The following is a 22993-nucleotide window of genomic DNA, read 5'->3' as shown; positions in this document are numbered from 1 at the left end:
CATCCAGGGACAGCCAATGTCAGTCACAAGTCCCAGAACCAGGCGATAGGGCAGGAATCTTCTGGTGGCCGATAAATTACAACCTATGAACCTGAGGAAAAAGCACAAGGAGGTCCGTCCAATTTGTTTCGCGTGTGTGCCCTTGAAAAGAGGTAGGATCCCATGGGAGCCTTGCTGACGGAAGGGCTTGAAGTGGAAAACCGCTACCAGGAGTCCCCAACCCCAGACCTAGCAGCAGCATGGACAGCGGCGAAAGCCCAAGTCTAGGAGCCCTGGGCCTGCATTACAACCCTCCCAGGCCGCCAAAGACGTCAGGTAAGGTTATGAGGGCAGGGGAGGTGGGGAGACAGCAGAGCCAACAATTCAAGTAAGGAAAGTACACAAAGGACACTGCCTGCTGTGTACGAACCGATCACAAACAATGTTCACTCCATTCAACAACTCACCTCCGCACTCACGCTGAACGCAACCATAAACACGGCGGAAACTACCGCATCCAGAATGCACCGCGAGGGCCCGGACCGCGGGGGCGTGACAGAACTCGACGCGGGCGTTTCGCTGGGCCGTAGGGCGATAAAAAAAACTACTTTGAAGCTTTTAGTGGCAGAATTGGCTGTTGACGTCTGCCACATTCAGAGAACCTTTATGGCCTCTAGATATCAGCAATGAGCAATGAAAAGAAATTGTGAAGGAAGAAAACCTTCCCCCCGCCCCATCCCCGGGCCGGAAACGCTTAAGGACTCCTGAGTCACGTGGCCCATACGCGCCTAAGCCCCAAGTTAAATAACAACGTGGGTCTTCCTTATCCTGAACCTTTCAAATTGGACTTGGTGAAGTTGGGTGCTGACTTGCAGAGGATTGTTTTTAACGTCTCTTTCAAGTCCGTGTTGCCCGCTGGTAACGTGATTAGCCGTATTCGCCGCAGTGGCAATAATCGTTTGTTCGCCTCTTCAGCCGACTTCCGCCCATGTCCAACATGGCGACTGAGTATTCCTGACCTTTACGGGGTTGGGCGGTGATTGCTGTCTGAGCTGGTAGGGGGTGGAGCGGTTAGTAAACAGCAAATGCAGGAGCTTCTGCGCGGGAGTCAGCCATGGACTGGAAAGAAATTCTTCGCCGGCGATTAGCGACGCCCAGCACCGGTACTAACAGTGAGTTTGGGAGGGGCTGCTCGCAGAGATAGCCAGGCCCTAAATTCCTGAAGATGCGGGAGATGCGGGAGAAGCAGCTACTGGGAGCCGCACTTTACGCTTCTATGGAAGCTCTCTCGATAAAGGCAGTTGGATTGTGATTTAGGGTTACTGAAAGGTTTGATCCCCACTTCCCAGGAAAAGGAGTTGCGGAATGAGGAGCTACCTTAGCACCAACTTACGTGGCTGTGACCTAGGCTTTTGAGGAATAATTGAGAATCCCAGTCCCAACAACTCTTTAATCCTACTATAACCTATAATCCATTGATCTTTTGTCTTTTTATTATCACACTTTTTTTTACTTCCCTCCTTATACATTTTAGATTTCATAATATATTTTTCCCTTATCCCTTCCCTTCACCTTCACGCTTGCCTGTTAACCAACCTGGTTAAAACTATCTTTCCTATTTCACACGTGCCTTCAGGGTAGCCCAAAGTGGCTGGAGAAAAACGAAACCGTGGTGAATGGTCTCACTTTTAATTCATGTCCACGAACCTAAAGGAAGTGTTTCAGTCATTTATTTACACGTATTCCTTGTTTCCTTACACTCAGTTCTGGCAGTTCTCATCTTCCAGACATCCAGTTCTCCAGTATACCCTACCTACTCTTTATTTTCAGTTGATGAACTTGTGTATGCACTTGAGAAAGTCGGAGCTCACCTGTTCCCACTTACCATTTCTATCAGCCCTTTCCTCACCATAGATGCCCATACACTCTGCCTTTACTGTTAAAATGAACTAATTGTCCCTGCTCCTATTTGAGACAATTCCTCCACTCCAACATTAGATCATGCTCCCTTTCTTTTATTCACTCTCATCTTCTCTCTCAGCTATTATCAGATTTTCCTTCTTTACTGGATCATTTCCATCAACTGACAAACATGTTATAATATGCTCCATGTAAGAAAAATATTTTTTTTTAACATTTATTTTATTTTTGAGAGATAGAGCATGAGCAGGGTAGGGGCAGAGAGAGAGGGAGACACAGAATCTTAGGCAGGCTCCAGGCTCTGAGCTGTCAGCACAGAGCCTGATGTGGGGCTCGAACTCATGGGCCGCGTAGATCATGACCCGAGCCGAAGTCAGACGCTTAACCAACTGAGCCACCCAGGCGCCCCGGAAAAACATTTCTTCTCACATCTCCTTCCAGCTTTTGCTACATTTTTCTGTGCCGTTTATAGGAAAAGTTACATGTACTTGTACATTCTCTTCACTCTTTTCTTTTTTGAATTTTTTATAACATTTATTTATTTTTTGAGAGAGAGAGAGACACAGAGTGCGAGCAGGGGGCGGGCAGAGAGAGAGAGACACAGATTCCGAAGCAGGCTCCATGCCCCTAACTGTCAGCACAGAGCCCAATGTGGGGTTCAAACTCATCAACCACAAGACAATGACCTGAGCCAAAGTCAGAGGCCTAACCGACTGAGCCACCCATGTGCCCCATTCTCTGCTTTGCTCTTTTTTTTTTTTTTTTAATGTTTATTTATTTTTGAGAGATAGACACACAGTGTGAGCAGGGGAGGGTCAGAGAGAGAGGGAGACACAGAATCTGAAGCAGACTCCATCCAGGCTTTGAGCTGTCAGCACAGAGCCCGACGTGGGGGCTCAAACTCACAAGCTGTGAGATCATGACCTGAGTCAGACGCCCAACCCACTGGGGCACCAGGGCGTCCCCTCTGCTTCACTCTTAAGCCCACCCCATTGCATGCTTGTTATGTGCCAAGTACTGTTCTAGGCTATAGCAGTAAACAAAACAGATAAAAAAAAGTCCTTGTAGAACTTAAGCTTTAGTGTTGGGAGAGATAAATAAAATAATAAGTAAATCATTTAGGTTATACAGCTTCTGTTTAAGGCTGTTTCCTTCAGTGGTGTGCTAGATCCCATTTTTACCTATTCAAAGGTGTACTCCTGCAGTTGTCTCTGTCTCCTGCACCAGGTTTTCTTTCTCAGTCATTCCTATCAGTATTTAAACATGGTGGTATTTCTCTCACCTTAAGAAATGTTCTTGTCTTAAACTTCTACCTCTTAGCTATGCCTCATTTCCCTGTTCACCTTATATTATTGCTTGTTAAAAGAACTGTTGATTATGGGGCGCCTGGGTGGCTCAGTCGGTTGGGCGTCTGACTTCAGCTCGGGTCATGATCTCGCCATCCGTGAGTTCGAGCCCCACATTGGGCTCTGTGCTGACAGCTCAGAGCCTGGAGCCTGCTTCAGATTCTGTGTCTCCCTCTGTCTAACCCTCCCCCAGTTATGCTCTGTCTCTCTCTCTCTCTCTCTCTCTCTGTCAAAAATTAATAACTTAAAAAAAAAAAACAAACCTGTGGATTAAATCTGTACTGTAATTCCTGCTTGTCAAGATCATTAGTGATCTCTGTGTTGTTCCAGTGGTCAGTTTTTAGTCGTCACTTTCCTTGACCTGCCAGGGATATAGTAGTTCACTCTCGTCCTAAGCATACTTTTCTCTTCTTGGTTTCTGGGAGACACACTCCCTTAGTTTTCTTCTCACCTCACCAGTCATCCCTTCTCAATCTTTGTTTTCTTCTCCCCAGCAATTTACCATCAGAGTGCCCAAAGCTAAGTCCTTGGTCAGCTTCTATTCTATTCTCTATCTACTCTTACCTTCATGGTGAAATTAACCATTATTTTTAAGGCTTTAAATACTGTATATTTGCTTTTGTCTCCTAAATGTGTATTTCCACTTCCCAAATGCCAGACTCATATATCTAATTGCCTACTTGACATGGCCACTTGGTTTTAATAGGAATCTTTTTTTTTTTTTTTTTTTGAGAGAGCGAGCGAGCACGTGCGCAAGCCAGGAGAGAGGCAGAGGGAGAAAGAGAGAGAGGAATTGAGAGAGAGAGAGAGAGAGAGAGAGAGAGAGAGAGAATCTTAAGCAGGCTGTATGCTCAGTGAGGAGTGGGGTTTGATCCATGACCCTGGGGTCATGACCTACGCTGAAATCAAGAGTCGGATGCTCAACCAACTGAGCCACCCAAGCACCCCTGTAATAGGTATCTTAATCTTAATTTATCCAAGACTGAACTCCTGCTTTCCTTTCTAACTTGCTCACTGGTAGCTTTCCACCTTTTTGATATTGGCCACCCCATCTGCTCAGGTCAAAATCTGTAGAGATATGTTCAATTGCTCTTTTTCTCTGATATCCACATCCAGTGTGTTTGCAAATCCTGGGACTAAAAAGAAAATATATCTAGAATATTTACTCCTAACTGCCTCCATTGCAGCCACCATGATCCAGGCCTCCACCATCTGTCACCTGGATTACTGCATTAGCCTCCTAATTGTTTCTGGTGGCTCTCTCCCTCACCAATGAGCTAGTGGCCTTGCCTCACATTAATCTGCCTTCCCTCATCTACGTTTCCTCTGGCCCACTCTGCTACAGCCACACTCACTGCCTCCCTCTTCCCTGGACACACCAGGCACACTCCTCTATCTTAGGGCCTTGGCACTGGCTATTTCCTTGCCTGGTATGCCCTTCTCCCATGATATCTGGATAGCCTGCATCCTTGCCTTCTTCAGTTTTTTGCCCAGTTTCATCTCCATGAAGCTTTCCCAGACACTGTTGAAAGTGTTGTGTGTATGTATGGACACATGTGCATGTGTCCACTCACACATATATTTGTGTGTCCCTAGAATAGTTGAGTGAAAAAAGAATGAGTGAAATAATGAAAATGACTCTAGGGGTTTGGGCTTGGGTGACTGGATGAATACCATTAACTGGGATAGAAACATGGAATTAGGAGAAAAGTGGTGAGGTGAGGAATGGGAAATTATTAGGTATGTTGGAGTGTGAGGATGAAAATATTTTGTTTTGAATGTATGAGTTTAGAGTTCAAGAGCAGTGTCTGTGTTAGTGACATACACTTGGGACTTAGAAGTCACACTACAAAAGTTGAAATGAGGAAGAAAGAGTAACAAAAATAAATGGCCAGAAAATAAGAGAATCAACAGTGTAGTCCAAGGTTAGGAATTAACATGGCACATGTGGCAGAAATGCAGGCATAAGAGAGGTTTAGGGGAACAACTATAGGCATGTTGGAAGGAAGTGGAAAGAGGAAGAGGAGGAGGAAAGTAAACTATTGAGAAAATAGACCCCAGAATTGAAGATTTCAGTGAGGCTGAAGTGTAGGTATGATGACAGTGAGGTTTTGAATAACCAGAAGGAGAGAAAAGTTATCTGAGGGTATATGAGAGTTTAAGTTTTTATTTAAGGTTAGTATATTTAGGAGCAGATAAGATCTGTGGTCTTGCCATGGAACTGAGTGACAGAGGTGACCCCCTCTTCAGAGTTGAGGTGTCATGGTTACTATCATAAACTTTATCCTCCCTTAATGATTAATGCAAGACATTGAGGTGAAGAACACTGCACCAGTTGCTATGGTCAACAAACTGGCAGACTGACTAAATACGATGGCTATAGGCCAGCTGCAGGTGGTTTGGTGGGTAATAGCATCCTGAGGTCTGAGCTCAAATGGACGGGGTTTGCATTAGGTAGAGGAACAGTGATTGCAAGCTGAAACTCATATGAGGTCCAGGACTGTTTTCTTACTGCTCTAGCCCCAGTGTCTAATAGTGCTCTATACGTAGTAGGTGCTCAGTAAGTACTTTTGATGGAATGAATCATGAACATGCCAGAAGTCTGTAAGGGAGGCAGTGACTTGAGGAAGAGACAAGTATAGTGATAAAAAGAAATGAAAGGAGCAGCTGAGATATTGTTGAAGTTGCAGGGGAGGCTTTTTCAGTGGAAGATAGTGATTCTTCCTGTTTTCAGAAAATTAATACAGATGTTCAGTATCTAAGCACAATTTTCAATGTCTTTTTTGCACTGTAATTACCCTATGGTAAAAAATACTTATTCCAAAAGTGCTTTTCCCTTTTAATCTATTTTGTTACCAGAAAAAAAAAGTGAACAAGAATTAAAAGATGAAGAAATGGATTTATTTACCAAATACTACTCAGAATGGAAAGGAGATAGGAAAAACACAAATGAATTCTATAAGACCATTCCCCGGTTTTATTATAGGGTAAGTGGTATCTAAGCAAATGTCTTACAGAGTTTATAAGTGAAATGTAATTTTTAAAATGGGATCAGCATCTTTTATTTTGTATAAATACAGGATTATATTTAAAATTTTATGTAGTCTTTCATTGTAGTTGATCTTATTGTTTTGGAATTGATAAATCTCAGGGCTTGATATAAATTGGTATAAGAACACAAAGTTGTTACTTGCCCCCCTTTTTTTGGGTTACTGGCTTTTTATTCCTCATTTTCCTATGGATATTTGTGGTAGGTATTCTGTTGGATTATGTCGTCTTTTTATAAGACTTAGGTTTACTTGGCTGATCACCGTTTTTAACTTTTGTCTTTTACTCGTGTTCTAAGGTATAATACATTTTGCTCAAGGTTGAACTGAAAAATAGATTAAAATGGAAAACTTGAAAAGTTAGACTCAATTATGTTTCCTCATGCCAAAACCGTGAAGCCTTTGATAAAGATTATAGTAAACAGTAAGACCTTAAGAAAGCTACTTAGAGCTGAAGTTGAAGGAATAAGACCTATTTAGTATTATGTAAAATGTGACCACTGTAGAAAAGTTAACTGTGGAATTTTAGCAGAATGTCTCTTAAACCTGTTACCTTCTAAACTCAATTATAACAATATTTACAAAGAAAGTAGGAGCAATGTATTAATATAAGTGAATTATCCAGATATTCTTCAAGTACAAACTTATTTCTTCAAGTACAAACTTTTTCCAAGTAAAACAGTGTGGACATTCCTCAAAAAATTAAAAATAGTTCTACCCTATGACCCAGCAATAGCACTGCTAAGAATTTACCCAAGGGATACAGGAGTGCTGATGCATAGGGGCACTTGTACCCCAATGTTTATAGCAGCACTTTAACAATAGCCAAATTATGGAAAGAGCCTAAAAGTCCCATCAACTGATGAATGGATAAAGAAATTGTGGTTTGTGTATACAATGGAATACTACTTGGCAATAAGAAAGAATGAAATATGGCCTTTTGTAGCAACGTGGATGGAATTGGAGAGTGTTACGCTAAGTGAAATAAGTCATACAGAGAAAGACAGATACCATGTGTTTTCTCACTCCTATGTGGATCCTGAGAAACTTAACAGAAGACCATGGGGGAGGGGAAGGAAAAAAAAAAAGTTAGAGCGGGAGGGAGCCAAACCATAAGAAACTCTTAAACTGAGAATAAACTGAAGGTTGATGGGGGGGGGTGGGAAGAAGGGTGGGGTGGGTAATGGGCATTGAGGAGGGCACCTGTTGGAAGGAGCACTGGGTGTTGTATGGAAACCAATTTGACAATAAATTTCATATTAAAAAAAAAAAACTTTTTCCAAGTAAACCATTTTTATTGGAAACCTTTTTATAATACTGTTTGGCAGTCTTTTAAGAATTATATGACTAGGGGTGCCTGGCTTGCTCAATTGGTAGAGCATCCAAATCTTGATCTTGGGGTCATGAGTTTGAGCCCCACGTCAGGTGTAGAAATTACTTAAAAATAAAATCTTTTAAAAAATTATATAACTAAGCCACATTTGTCATGGAAAAGAGAAAATACAGCTGATATTTTCCCATAACATTGCAGAGATATAAGTATTTTTGCATGAATTCTTCTACATACTTCTGTGTACATGTATGTGTTTAGCAAAAATGGGATGATATCATACATACTTCTGCTTTTTGTATTTCATAATTTCTTAAACAGTCCACTAGACAACTGAAAATTTTCAGTAGTCTGGGGGCACAGGAAGGGAATTGACATTTATTGAGTGCCAGTGTACTTCAGAGCATTTTTATATTCATGATTTCATTTAATCAGGATTATGAAATAGTATCTTACTAACCCAGGAACACCCCTTAGATGTTGATATGATCCCATTTCTGAACCCGGGAGTCCATTTTCCTGTATTTCCAGTACCAACCTTTGGCTCGCCATTGTGGTTCCTGAGGGAAACCCCTATGTCCCATTTCTGTTTCTTCCTTCTCTCTGTGACCTCTTCCAGATCCCAGATGGTTTCCTGTCTGCAGATGCGGATTTGTGGGATGTTCTTTTTGTTGTTTCTTCTTTCTCTGTCTTTCCACAGCCTTGGAGAACCTAGTATCTTTATCTTTGGTCACCACTTCTCTCCTTGGCAGATTAGCTGGTTGACTAGCCACTGGAGCACAGTCAGAGTTTCAGCCCCAGCCTTACTTCCCAATACTTCTTCGTTTTCATGGGAGGGATGGCATCTTAATTCTTGGAAATGAAAGGTGGAAATCATGGCTAATTTGGATTATGGTTACTTAGCCACATTTAATGGGGCAGAGATATGGAAGAAGAAATCCTTGAAGCAAATTGTTTGAAGTCAAATTGGAATGAGTCATTTTTTAGCCCTGTTTATGGAAATCACTCCAGTGGGCACACCCTGTACTTGGAGGGGAACATAATAGACACTGGCTTGACCATTTCCAAGGAGTAAGATCATCCAGGCTCAGAAGTCATACTCTGCTAAGGCGGTTTATCTTCAGTTAGTCCTAATTTCATTCTGTCAGTCTAAGGTTATAGTGGAAAGAGCACTCTGAGAATATAAAATGAAACTTGGGCTAGACCGTTAGTTCTTTCTAGGCAGGGATATGGTCTTGCTGATCATTGAATTCTCTGTGGATCTTTTTTTTAAATGTGTATTTATGTTTGAGAGAGAGAGTGTGTGTGTGCATTGAAGCAGGGGAGGGGCATAGAGAGGTAGGGACAGAGGATCTGAAATGGGCTCTGCACTGACAGCAGAGAGTCTGATGCAGGGCTCGAACTCAACAAACCGTGAGATTATGACCTGAGCCAAAGTTGGACACTTAGAACTGACTGGGCCACCCAGGTGCCCCTAAATGAACTTTTTAAATGAATAACTTGAAGAAAAATTGAGATACAAAAAGTAATTTGAGGATGTGTACTTAATTTATGTACTATTTTATGAGGCCAAATATATTTTACATAATCCAAAACTATGTAAATCCTAGAATTTAGGTGTAGAGAAATTAACTCTAGTGTATTTTTAGCTGCCAGCTGAAGATGAAGTCTTACTACAAAAATTAAGAGAGGAATCCAGAGCTGTCTTTCTACAGAGGAAAAGCAGAGAACTATTAGATAATGAAGAATTACAGGTAAGCATAGAATAAAAGGTTGCTTTGGATGTTAGCTATTTTGTATTTGTACTAAAGTCATACAGGATCTCAGGGTTTCTTAATGGAATCACTGCTGCAGAGTGGGTGAAGGCCCTGGAGCAATGGTTCCTGTCAAAGTCAGCTGCAGAACTTGCCTGGGCACAGTTCTCCCCAAAATAGTTTTGTTTTTTAAAGTCCCTAGGTGGAAACCAATTTGACAATAAACTTCATATATTGAAAAATAAATAAATAAATAAAGTCCCTAGGTGATTCTAACAAGGCCAAAGTTGAGAGCCACAAGTATGGGGTCAAACTGGGGGGGTTCACATCCTAGCCAGGCTCTGTGATCTTGGACAGTGGACTTAACATTTCTGTGTTCCAAATCTCATTTATAAAGTAGAGATAACAGTGTCTATGTCACATAGTTATATGGATTAAGGAAGTGCTGTATAAGAAAACTTTAAACTTAAGCATTCAATAAATGCTAGCTATTTGTATTATGTTCTTAGTAATCAAAAGGGTAATAGGGGATAAGATTCATCTTAATACTAAATTTCTATCAGGCTACCATTTTAATGGAAATAACACATTTAACCAATGTTAAATTTTGTTTTGTTAACTGTAACATCTTCATTTCTGCAATTCTCCTAAGAACTTGTGGTTTTTGCTGGATAAGCACCAAACACCACCTATGATTGGAGAGGAAGCAATGATTAATTATGAAAATTTTTTGAAAGTTGGTGAAAAAGCTGGACCAAAGTGCAAGTAAGAATAGTATAACTAACAAAGGAGTACGTTAAACATTTTAAATGCCTCAAATAAATGTTAATGAAAGTATAAGCCAGTGGGGTGACAATTTGAGTCTATTTGAGTTATTAATCAAGTTTAATAAAATTAGTCAAAATTCTATTGGTATGAAGTTATTAAAAGAAATAATACTTTATAATATGGAGTATTTACATACCATGCAACTACATATATATAGTACATTTATTTACAACAGTATGGGCTTTCATTCTTAGGATGATAAAATACAAAGATGTATGACTTAATATTTTAAGTTTTGAACTACGATTCTCACTTTGATTTTTTTCATTTTGATTTTTAATTCTTTGGATTCATGTTGTTGTTAACTAATTCAATATAGAAGTCATTTTAATATTATGTTGGCAGATGATTTTAATCTTTATTTCCTTTCCTTAGGCAGTTTTTTACAGCAAAAGTCTTTGCTAAACTCCTTCATACAGACTCTTACGGAAGAATTTCTATTATGCAATTCTTCAATTATGTCATGAGGAAAGGTGATTTCATTTTCATTGTGCTTAAATTCCTCTGGGAATCAAAGAGTTTTTGGTACATGCTTTTATAGTATCCCTTCCATGTGAAACAACTCTCTTAGTAAGTCTGAATAGCAGAATTTGACCCAGATTTGTTTTCTTATTACTCCATTTCTCTCCTGGAATTTACTAGAGCTGAGATTTCTTACCATAAATTTGGGTTCATTATTATAAACAAAACAAAAACATGTATCCTAAAGATACTAACTAAAAAATATTAGGGGTGCCTGGGTGGCTCAGTTGGTTAAGTATCCAACTCTTCATTTTGGCTCAAGTCGTGATCCCAAGGTCATGGGATTAAGCCCCTCGTTGGGCTCTGCACTGAGTGTAGAGCCTGCTTGAGATTCTCTTTCTCTCCCTCTGCCCCTCTCCCCCACTTGTATGCTCTCTTTTTCTAAATAAATTAAATACATACATACATACATATATACTATATATTAAAGGCTAAACCAAGAGTTTTAATGTATGGTGATTTAAATTATTTTAATTCACTGGTAATTCTATTTCACCAATGTACAGTTGACTCTTGAACAACACAAGGGTTGGGGTACTGACCTCCCATGTAGTCAAAATGAGTATAAGTTTTGACTCCCCCAAAACTGACCTGTTAATAGCTTGTTATTGACTGGAAGCTTTTCCAATAATATAAACAGTTGATTAACCCATATTATATATGTTATATGTATTACATACTGTATTCTTACAATAAAGTAAACCAGAGAAAAGAATGTTATTAAGAAAATTGTAAGGTGGGGCACCTGGCTAGCTCAGTTAGTGGAGTGTATAACTCTTGATCTCAGGGTTGTACGTTCGAGCCCCATGTTGTTTGTAGAGATTACTTAAAAAAAAAGGGGTGCCTGGGTGGCTCAGTCAGTTCAGTCTCCAACTCTTGATCTCAGTTCAGGTCTTGATCTCAGGGTCGTGAGTTCAAGCCCTGCATTGGGCCCTGCATTGGGCTCTGCACTGGGCATGAAGCCTACTTGGAAAAAAAATAACAACACATAAGGAAGAGAAAGTACATTTATAGTACTATACTGTATTTATTGAAAAAAAAATCCATGTATAAGTGGGCCCACACAGTTCAGACCCATGTTGTTCAAGGGTCAGTTGTATTGTAGGTTGAGTTGCCTGAGGATAGTTTCAAATTCAAAATTGTAGCATCACATTCTAGGAGTTTTTATTAAACAACCTGGAGTTATGATTCCTATTAAGTTCCATAAAGATCTGTGAAGTTCTAGATGTATGATTTTTAACTAATACTTAGTCACAGTAATAACTTCGGTAGAATAAATGGCACCTTCATTGAAGGCATAACATTACAATTGCTGTCCCTTTTTGGTGAAACACCAAGTTTAATGGATGTAGAACAATATTCTCAAGGGCATGAACTTTATTGTCACTTTAGGCAGGGTAGACGTGTTGACATCTGCCATTAATTATATGGTATATTTTGTTACAAACAATTTTGGGGTAATATATGTGTGAGAAATGTTTGTAGAGTTACTAATTTGTCCCCCTAATCTAGCTGTTTATCTCCTTTTATCCAAATATATGCTAAAGGACAGATCTTAAAATTACATTTCATCTTCTTATGTATTGTCAGTTTGGCTTCATCAAACAAGAATAGGACTCAGTTTATATGATGTTGCTGGACAAGGGTACCTTCGGGAATCTGTAAGTATTAACCTATTTTAATAATTACTGTAGACACCAAAATGTTAACAGTAGTTATCACTTGTTGGGTTACAGGTGATTCTTATATTGTTTTTGTTTTTGCAAATGTGTTTCCCCCAAAAAACTTTTAAAATGTATATTGACCACAAGAATTCCTTTTTAGATTCTTTTCCTCCAACTTTTTTTCTCCAACTTCTAAAAAGAGCCTATAGCTCATTTTTTATAGCTCTTTTAATAGCTATAGCTGTCATAATCTCATGGTTTGTGAGTTCAAGCCCCACATCAGGCCCTGTGCTCACAGCTCACAGCTTGGAGCCTGCTTCAGATTCTGTGCCTCCCTCTCTCTCTGCCCCTGTCCCCCTTGCTCTCTCTCTCTCTCTCTCTCTCTCTCTCTCTTTATCTTTCTCCCTCTCTCAAAAATAAATATTTTTTTAAAAATTTAAATACAAAAATTTAAAAAATAAAAGCAAGAAGCTCTTTGAGAGCCAGGATTGAATGACTACAAAGTATGTTGTTAAGTGATAAAAGCAAGATACAGAAGAATTTGCATAGTTTGCTGCTATATCCTTCATAAAAAGAGAAAGAGAGGGGCTCCTGGGTGGTTCAGTTAGTTAAGCAGCCAACTTCAGGTCATGGTCTCACAGCTCAAAGGCTTGTGAATTCGAGCCCCATGTCGGGCTCTGTGCTGAGAGCTCAGAGCCTGGAGCCTGCTTCGGATTCTGTGTCTCCTTCTCTCCTTGCCCCTTGCCTGCTCATGGTCGGTCTCTCTCTCTCTCTCTCTCTCTCTCAAAAATAAATAAACATTAAAAAATTTTTTTAAGAGAAAGAGAAATACACATATATATGTATTGGTTTGTATGTGCATAAGTTATTTTGGAAAGATGCATCAGAAGCTGATATAGGTTACCTCTGGGAAGAGGAAATAGACAAGACTTTCAATGAATACTTTTTGTTCCTTTTGAATTTGGAATTTTGTAGAATGTATTACTCAAAAATATGTTAAAATTGAAATAAAAAATAAATTTGTAGAAACACAATTTAATATGTTTACCACTCACATAGTTATATAACTAATTTAAGTAGTTTAATTATTTAAGTTTTACCACTTATATAGTTAATGTACTATTAATGCTGAATGATTTTTAGGACTGAAATTCAATATTCCAGTATCTAATGAAGAAACAAGATTAGACATTTAACACTTTGATTTAACATTTTGATTTGTTTTATTCTTTCAGGACTTAGAAAACTACATATTGGAACTTATCCCTACTTTGCCACAATTAGATGGGCTGGAAAAGTCTTTTTACTCCTTTTATGTTTGTACAGCAGTTAGGAAGTTCTTCTTCTTTTTAGACCCTCTAAGAACAGGTAAAAGAAAATCTTATCTTAGATATTATAAGGATATTATTCTAAATCTTAATAAGCAGAGAAGTCATGAAGATGTCATTTATTTTTCTAACATGTCATTGCCCTTAATATATAAATATCTTTTATGATTTATTTGCACCAACTATAACCAGCTGTGTGACACTGGGCATGTCACCTAACCTCTAAAATGGTGTATGAATTGGTTAATCAGTGGCTCCTTCCAGTTCTAAAAAACAGTTATTCTGATACTTGCTCTTCCTGTTATGTAATATACGGAGAATTGGTTCTTTTTGATGTAAAATATGAAACTTTAAAATACCAATTGTGTGATTACTCTTCTAAAATACCTTTATAAAATTGAGTTCCTCTATTTTTTTTAAATGAAATTGTGTTTGTTCTTTAAAGGGAAGATTAAAATTCAAGATATTTTAGCATGCAGCTTCCTAGATGATTTATTGGAGGTAAATATGTTTTTAAAATACTTTATTATATCACACTTGACAGTTACTGTCTTCTAATCATGTCTCTGTGTTTATTTAGTTAAGGGATGAGGAACTGTCCAAAGAGAGTCAAGAAACTAATTGGTTTTCTGCACCTTCTGCCTTAAGGGTTTATGGTATGGTTCCTATCATAATGCTAAAATTTGAGTTATCCTTTCCTCAGTTAATTGGCGTTCAAAGAACAGTTTTATACATAGGCTAATTTAGCTTAGGATCAAAGTATTCTAATTACCTTAAGAGCTAGTATTATAAATTACTAAAATTTACTTGTCATTTTCTTGCTCTTTAATAGAACATACAGAATGTAATTTGACCCTTTCTTAATGACTCAGGAGCATCTTTATGAACATCAGCTATTATCTTGCATTGTGATTAAAATGCCACTGCTGTCAGTATCCAGAGGCAGGTGTTCTAGGGACTGTTTGCTTATTTCCTTTAATTTCATTAGTCTGCTACACTATTCTCTTGGGTGGTCTTCTGATTCATTTTGGCATCCTTGATCTCTGCTTTCAAATACTAACATTTCAGTGCTTTTTATTGACCCCTATCTCTCTCTAATTTCAACACCTAGGAAAGTTTTAAACGCCTGCAAACTGAAAACAAATAATGATGTGGAATGGCCCAAAGGCCATGGCCTTCATGATGGGTTTTCTTTGACTGGTTCTAGCTTAAGGGCTGGTATGATAGAGTCCAGGGATAGTTGATCTTAGGGCACTACCCTAATATAGTTTGAAAATTAAAGTATTAGCCAATAGAAAGAACTTTTTGTGTTTATTCTTTTGTATTCTAATTAGAATTTTACTTTTGTCATGTCTTTTTATAACTTTTGTTCCCAAGGCCAGTATTTGAATCTTGATAAGGATCACAATGGCATGCTCAGTAAAGAAGAACTCTCCCGCTATGGAACAGCAACCATGACCAATGTCTTCTTAGATCGTGTTTTCCAGGAGTGTCTCACTTATGATGGAGAAATGGTAGTAGTTTAAATCTCTGATAAGTTTTAAAAATTTAGGCTCCCGCAATTCCCACAAACCCTTTTCTTGATATGATACAGTATTATTTTTACATCTATCTTAAAAAGTCCAAACTAATCAAATTGTTTGAGTTTTGGAGACTTTGATCTTAAGGCAAGTTCACTTTAAATATGGACTCAGGACAAATACAAAATTTTAATATTTTCATTTCATTATCGTCTTTTTTTTAATGTTTCAAGTTTTTATTTAAATTCTAGTTAGTTAACATACTGTGTAATATTAGTTTAAGGAGTAGAATTTAGTGATTCATCACTTATATAACACCCAGTGCTCATCACAACACGTGTCCTCCTTAATACCCATCACCCATTTAGCCTATCCTCTGCCCACCTCCCCTGAAGAGTATGGACTAGTGAGAAAACAAAAAAAAATCTCAAAAATAGGCAAATCCTATCAACTGTTTTCATATAGATGATTCATTCTTTAAATTACCAGGTCAGGTATAGTACCACAGATGCCATGGTTTAAATCTAAGAATCAGGTTGTATTATTTTCTGTAAGTGGCTATGTTAGTACCTAACAATTAACATGCACCTGTCCTTTTATCACAACAATGCAAAATACTTTAGGAAATTCTAACTAGTATTTTATGTTTTTTGTTTATTTATTTTGAGAGAGAGTGAGAGTGCACGGGGGAAGGGCAGGGTAAGAGGGGAGAGAATCCCAAGCAGGCTCCACACTGTCAGCACAGAGCCCACTGTGGGGCTCCAACTCATGAAATGTGAGATCACGACCTGAGCTGAAACCGAGTCGGACACTTAACTGACTGAGCCACCCGGGTGCCCCTCTAGCGTTTTAAAATCACCATCCTTGCTGTTAAAAACACGTTAGGGATCTGATAAATTGTCAAACAAATGACAGTTAAGAAATGGTCATATTGTCAGAAGAGAATTGGGGTTTTAGGTTTTATCATTTAGCTTTAATAGCAGTTTTCTGAATAACACAATTGATAGCCAGTGGCACAGGAAAAGGAGGGAAAGGTGCAGAAACTCTGCTTTGTGACTCCTACGGCTGTCTACACTCAAGAGTGAGGAGCTTGTACTATTCTAATGACTTCTGGTGAATAAAGTAAACCAGAGGCTTCAACTGTGAACGGAGTTAGACCATGATGAGGCTGCATCTCTTTAGCTCTTTATATTGCAATTTATGCGAAAAGGAATTCTTAATGTTAGCATAAAAAAGCATTTTCCAAGAATATAAATTTTTTTTCTAAGTGAGAATCTCTCAAGTGTTCTTTTAACCATGCAAAAGTAATCTGAATATGCCTTTTTTGTAGTGAAAGCTTTCTGTTCTCCTTATGTCATTCTAGCTTTTATTTGTGCTTTTTTCCATTTCTTTGCAGGAGAACAGTTTCAGTTAAAGTAGAATGTCTGGTAGTCTTAAGATGGCTTCTTACTGGAAATCATCTGATTTTAAAATGTTTAAACAGTATTTCAAAGTAATTATTTAAATATACTATTCTATTCATTCCAGATAAACTCCCCCCCCCGCCAAAACTGACCACATTGAAATGAAGATACTAATTTAGTGGCATTGTACAATAGCTTGGTCACTGTCCTGTCCATTTCAAAGGCATAATCAAAGAAAATTACTCCTTAAAGCAGCAAATCTCTCATAAGAAAATGAGCTGTGTCCCCCAGACTATTCCCGAGACAGATTAACTGCTAAGTAGAATTCCTAGAAACCAATATTAAGTATACAAGTGGATGTCTCATTTCATATTAAAAAAAAATTGCCATCTTTGTAAAATGGCTTCAATTCATTAGATACTCACTTGAAAAGTTAATTCCAAATAAGGCTTCTAATGAACATCCTTTTCTTTTCTGTAGGACTATAAGACCTACCTGGACTTTGTTCTTGCGTTAGAGAATCGAAAAGAACCTGCAGCTCTGCAATATATTTTTAAATTACTTGATATTGAGAACAAAGGATATCTGAATGTCTTTTCACTTAATTACTTCTTCAGGGTAAGTCTCATTTAACAAAACGTTTACTAATAGATGTTAGAAGCAAATCAAGTCTGCTTTTAGTTTTTTTTTTTTTTCCTATTTACATTGACTAAAAGGTGATTTGATTAGTTGTAGAACACTAAAAAAGTGCAAATATGTCAGGGGTTATACTGGACATGGAGATACAGATATGCATGAGGAATTCGTTGCTTTGGTGATCAAAAACTAATGTGTAAAATCCTACAGAAGCTTCAATTAAACAGTTCAGAAAAGGTAGAACTTTTGCAGACTTTGGTAGTAGTAGATTCTTTTATTTTTTATTTACTTATTTTTTTAAATGTTTATTTTTTTGAGACAGAGAGAGACGGAGCATGAACAGGGGAGGGCCAGAGAGAGAGGGAGACACAGAATCCAAGGCGGTCTCCAGGCTCTGAGCTGTCAGCATAGAGCCTGATGTGGGGCTTGAACTCATGGATGGTGAGGTCATGACCGGAGCCGAGGTCATGACCGGAGCCGAAGTCAGACGCCCAACCGACTGAGCCTCCCAGGCGCCCCAGTAGTAGATTCTTTTAAATGCTATGCTGTGAAAAAAAAACTTATTTTTGTATGTATGTATTTTTAATATTTATTTTTGAGAGAGAGATACAGACAGAACATAAGCAGGGGAGGAGCAGAGAGAGACACAGAATCCGAAGCAGTCTCCAGGCTCCAAACTGTCAGCACAGAGCCCGACATGGGGCTCATACTCACAGACTGTAGGATCATGACCTGAGCTGAAGTTGGACGCTTAACTGACTGAGCCACCCAAGCGCCCCTTATTATCATATTTAAAATAATTTTAGAACTGGCTAGGGGCGCCTGGGTGACTCAGTCAGTTGGGCATCTGACTCTTGATTTCGGCTCAGGTCATGATCCCAGACTCATGGGATTGAGCCCCACGTCAGGTTCTATGCTGTCAGCCCAGAGCCTGCTTGGGATTCTCTCTCTCCCTCTGCCCCTCACCCCTGTGTCACACGTGCACTCTCTAATAAACAAAAAGAAAGTAACTTAAAAATAAGAATAATAATAAATTTAAAACTGGCTAGAATCGTGTGCCACATTTCAGCATGAAAACATTATTGCTGAAGTACTTACATTGCACCTTAGGTGGACTCAGGGAATAACATGATGAGTTCTGAAGGGAAATTTAATTGTATCTTATCTGATAAGCCTTCAGATGCACAAGGTATAAAAGTAGGAATGTCTGCCCTTTTAAGACAAATCATTCCTAAATTTGGTGACTTTTCCATTTGGTAGGATAATTTTGTATAGTAGTATTTCATTCCATTACCTTAGAAGACTAAGTGATTTTTATATGGTTAAGATAACAGTAGGAAGAAATGGCTTTTTTTAAATGATAAAAATGACATTTTCACATCTTTCTCATAAACCATTTTTCTCCAGAGGCTTTCTCTTTGCCATTTAAAAATTTTGGATATTTTAAAAATAACTATTTGGTTTCTGAGTTTCATACTATATATTTCTTAGTTTCATGTTAAATTCTCTAAAACTTCCATTATGATTTCCTAGGTCGTAATGACTGCAAATATTAGGATAAATTACAATTGCAGTATTAGTATACATTTTTTAGAAACTGAGTCAATGGCTAATATAAGAATATAATACCAGCTCATCATAGGGATCTCCCACTTTAGGCAGACCTATTCAATGAAGATTCAATTTTAGGAAAACAAAGTAAATGTATCTTTTGGAAATTAAACCCTCAACTCTTTTTCATAAAGATTTCTTTATAACATTCTTATAATACTAAATTTTGTCAAATATTTTATATTGGGGTGCCTGGGTGGCTCATTCGCTTAGTGTCCGATTCTTGATTTCAGCTCAGGTCATGATTCCACAGTCGCAAAATCGAGCTGTGTGCTTAAGATTCTTTCTCTCTCCCTCTGCCCCTCCTGCTTGCTCTCATTTATTTTATCAAAGTATTTAGGCTTGGTTGTGTGGGCTAAGGTAATTATTTATTGGTACTGAGTCCTGCAGTCCTAAGCTGTTCATAAAGTCTTTGTACGTCAATATTCCAGTTATAAAGTGGGCCTAGATGTTGCACTCTAGATCATACCTCCAGGTCTACCCCTCTAGTAGCTGGGGGTGTACTTAAAGATTCTCATCTACTTCAAAGAGATGCCCTGTGCACACACTGATACCAGTGGCACCACATACTGAGTAAGCACCTGCAACGTATTTATTTGACTAATTACCAAGAATTTTCCAGTGAATGACTCTCACCTAAAATATTTATTAGTCCAACTGGATCACAGTAGTTTCTTTAGTTAGGGTTTTTTGTTGTTGTTGTTCTTAAAGGTTATAAAAAAGTTTGAGGGAGTTTTGCTTACATTTTTTTCTGTCAAGTAGAAGGCAAAGTATAGGGTGGGAGGCAGAGGTGGCGTATTGGGTGTCTTAAAGAATGGTGAGGGTATGGGGCGCCTAGGTGGCTCAGTAGGTTAAGTGGCTGACTTCAGCTCAGGTCATGATCTCACGGTTTGTGGGTTCAAGCCCCGTGTCAGGCTCTGTGCTGACAGCTCAGATCCCGGAACCTGCTTCGGATTCTGTCTACCTCTTTCTCTTCCCCTTTCCTGCTCCCACGCTCTCTCTCTCTCAAAAATAAACATTAAAAAATTAAAAAAAAAACAAAAACAAAAAAACGGTGAGGGTATGAACAGCATTCCTGGAAAATGAGTGTATCAGGCATCACAGATTAATTGCTAGGCCATGTAAAGGCCGATCTGAGGTTGGAGACCATTCCTATATGGTAGCAATAATCTGTAGTCTTAAAGACTTTTTTTCTGGAATTCTCAATAGCAACGTTATGTATCTTGAAAGGTTGGTAGTTACACTGAAATTGTTTAAGTTTGGCCAACTGGATGTGAAGCAAGGTCAAGGAAGTTGAGAATATTGGCAAGAGTGGTTGAAATGATAAGGCTTGTGGTCTGATAGGAAAGGAAGTGGAACTAGAAAGGGGCCATGGGACAGGAAGGGGGCTGTTGAGCATTTTTTATTTACTGACTTATTTCTATCCATACAGGCCATACAGGAACTAATGAAAATCCATGGACAAGATCCGGTTTCATTTCAAGATGTCAAGGTTACCTTTTCTTTCCTTTTCAGTAAGCTCTACACCCACATAGAGCTTGAAGTCATGACCAGGAGTTGCATGCTCTACTAACTGAGCCAGCCAGGCTCCTCTACCTTTTCTTTTAATATATGTAATACAGATAATCACCTATATTAAATGAAATTTTATATGAAAGAAACTTATGAACTATGAAGTGAATGAAATCAAGTATTTGCTGTTACTTGTTCTGAACCAATATTTAAATCATTAGTAACTGAAACCACACTTGGACTAATGATTTGTATAGTTAATGATTTTAGCATGTCAGTCTGTATTTTCATCGGAAGCATTCATTCATTTGTTTGAAAATTAAGAGAATCCATATAACCTGTATTCTTTGGCAGCCTATTCCAAGTTAAAATGAATTTTTAACTTGGTAACTGTAGTTGACCCTTGAATAACACAGGAGCTAGGGGCAATAACCCTCCCTGCTCACCCAAGCAGTTGGAAATCCACGTATAACTTTTTTAAAAATGTTTATTTATTTTGAGAGAGAAAGAGAGTGTGTGTGCAAGCAGGGGAGAGGCAAAGAGAGGGAGACAATCCCAAGCAGGCTCCACGCTGTCAACAGAGTCCGATGCAAGACTCGATCCCACAGAACCGTGAGATCATGACCTGAGCTGAAATCAAGAGTCAGATGCTTAACCAACTGAGCCACCCAGGTGCCCCCCTCTCCCCCACCTATAACTTTTGACTCCCTGGAACTTAATTAATAGCCTACTTTTGACTGGAAGCCTCACATAAACAATAACATAAACAGTTAACACATTTTATATATTACATGTTTTATATATTTTTAAAAATGAAACTAGGGAAAAAATATTGAGAAAATCGTAAGGAAAAGAAAATGCATTTACTGTATACTGCATTTATCAAAAATATCTATGTCTAAGTGGACCCATCCATTTCAAGTCCATATTGTTCAAGAATCAACTATATTTAGGTTTGGACACTTTTTAAATCTGCTACTTCAAAGGTCTTGCTTGCTTTGATACTATTACGGAGACATCAGTCTTACAATATGAAAACTACCACTATTTGAAACACGTGCTGCTACTTAGCATTTTTGTAGACTTTACTAGCTATGAAAAACATTCAGTATCTAGTACAGATTCAGATTCAGGCTAAGTAAATAATAAAATAACACATCCAGTTTTAATTAAGTATAAAACAATAATAATAATAAATGAGACAAATCTGAAACTATGCAACAGGCAATCTAAGAATTAGTAATTTTAAATTGCCACTAACCTAGAAAGGCACGTTTCACAAACACACAAGATTAAAAGCTCATAGATTTCATTTACCTGAATTCTTCTAATCTTCTTAAAATGTAATCTCCCTCTTTAAATGCTACTAAATCCTGAGTAATTTTCCTGCAAAAAGATTAGAAAACGTGCACCTAATTCCTTGTAAATATTCATATAGTATACCTCATAATATAGAAGAGATTTTTCCATCTATTCCAGTAACTTTTAGCACAATTTCATGGTCATTCTGGAATTCCTTGATACTGAATGTCCCTCACCCACCACCATCCCTCTGGATCTATACTCTTAGATCCAGAGTATAAAACGTTGACATCACTATTGGAAATGAAGCGTTGTCATTATCTTGGCTCTGGAAGCATTTACGTTTTTAGTTTGAGCTGAGTTTGCACTTAAATCAAGACCTTGCTTTACCAACAATTAGAAGACAACAGAAAAGTATAAGATACTTATCATGTATTCAAAGAACACTGCATTAGTTTTACCACTAATTAGCTATATAGCTTGGATCAGATGAAACTCCAAGCCTCAGTTTCTTTCTCTCTTAAGATGAGAGATAGATGCCACATACCTAAGGAATCTTCCAGTAAAAATTTGATTGTGTGTAGGGAAAAGGAGTTGTCTGTGTGTTAAATGGAAAAGAAAAAAACTAGAACAAAAAATTTTACATGAGGTCAAGTGCCAGCCTTGAATTTCACATCACTGTATGAAAGAAATTAAGTTCATCAGGTACCAGGTTTCATTGTATTTTTTTCTCTCTCACAGGATGAAATCTTTGACATGGTTAAACCAAAGGATCCTTTGAAAATCTCTCTTCAGGATTTAATCAACAGTAATCAAGGAGACACAGTCACCACCATTCTAATCGATCTGAATGGCTTCTGGACTTATGAGAACAGAGAAGCCCTTGTTGCAAATGACAATGAAAACTCTGCAGACCTTGATGATACATGATCTCTCAAAGACTAGACTGTGTTCATTAAGATACACTTGAATGCTGCATGCAAAACCTTTCAAGCTGGATCCTTAGAAATGGCCTAAATAAAATACTTTATATGCCTATAGAACACAGCAAATGTTCTGGTTATTGGAATTTTGTTTGCAGTAGTTGGAAAGCAATAGGATGAAATGTTTTAGGAGGTAGTAAATTCTGGTTCCACTTAGCTCAAATAAAGCAAGTGTGATTTGGTAAAGGTGGGAGTCCACTTTAAACCTATATCATCTTCAGAAATGAAGTTTTCATGGATATTTCTGACATTAGACATTAAGAATTTGCATATTTGAGGGATAATTTATTTATATGTGGTCACTTAAC

General features: G+C 38.1%; 2 protein-coding genes across 5 annotated transcripts in view; one reads left to right on the top strand and one right to left on the bottom strand.

Annotated features, from left to right (window-relative positions):
- PRORP (protein only RNase P catalytic subunit) overlaps positions 1-563 on the bottom strand; it is a 131230-nt gene extending 130667 nt beyond the window's left edge. Inside the window, exon 1 of the mRNA XM_007073735.2 lies at positions 447-563. The gene's annotated coding sequence lies outside the window, so the exon portion shown is untranslated. The remainder of the gene's footprint in view (positions 1-446) is intronic.
- On the top strand, positions 91-22754 carry PPP2R3C (protein phosphatase 2 regulatory subunit B''gamma). 4 transcript variants are annotated; one of them, XM_042989562.1, is made up of 13 exons: positions 91-315; positions 6105-6232; positions 9272-9376; positions 10029-10141; positions 10580-10677; positions 12317-12387; positions 13626-13758; positions 14164-14219; positions 14299-14374; positions 15096-15232; positions 17122-17259; positions 20321-20380; positions 22444-22754. In XM_042989562.1, the coding sequence occupies exons 1-13, from the start codon at positions 240-242 to the stop codon at positions 22630-22632; spliced, it is 1380 nt and encodes a 459-aa protein (XP_042845496.1). In that variant the 5' UTR covers positions 91-239; the 3' UTR covers positions 22633-22754. The 4 variants fall into 4 exon arrangements, with proteins under 4 accessions (XP_042845496.1, XP_042845497.1, XP_007073794.1 ...); XM_042989563.1 differs by having other exon boundaries at positions 20321-20402; positions 22444-22533; XM_007073732.3 differs by lacking the exon at positions 91-315 and adding an exon at positions 941-1142.
- The last annotated feature ends 239 nt before the right edge of the window (positions 22755-22993 follow it).

The sequence above is a fragment of the Panthera tigris genome, chromosome B3, assembly GCF_018350195.1.
Source record: "Panthera tigris isolate Pti1 chromosome B3, P.tigris_Pti1_mat1.1, whole genome shotgun sequence".
Taxonomy (NCBI): domain Eukaryota; kingdom Metazoa; phylum Chordata; class Mammalia; order Carnivora; family Felidae; genus Panthera; species Panthera tigris.
The sequence above is the reverse complement of the archived record's forward strand: the minus strand, read 5'-3'. Positions and strand labels throughout refer to the sequence as shown.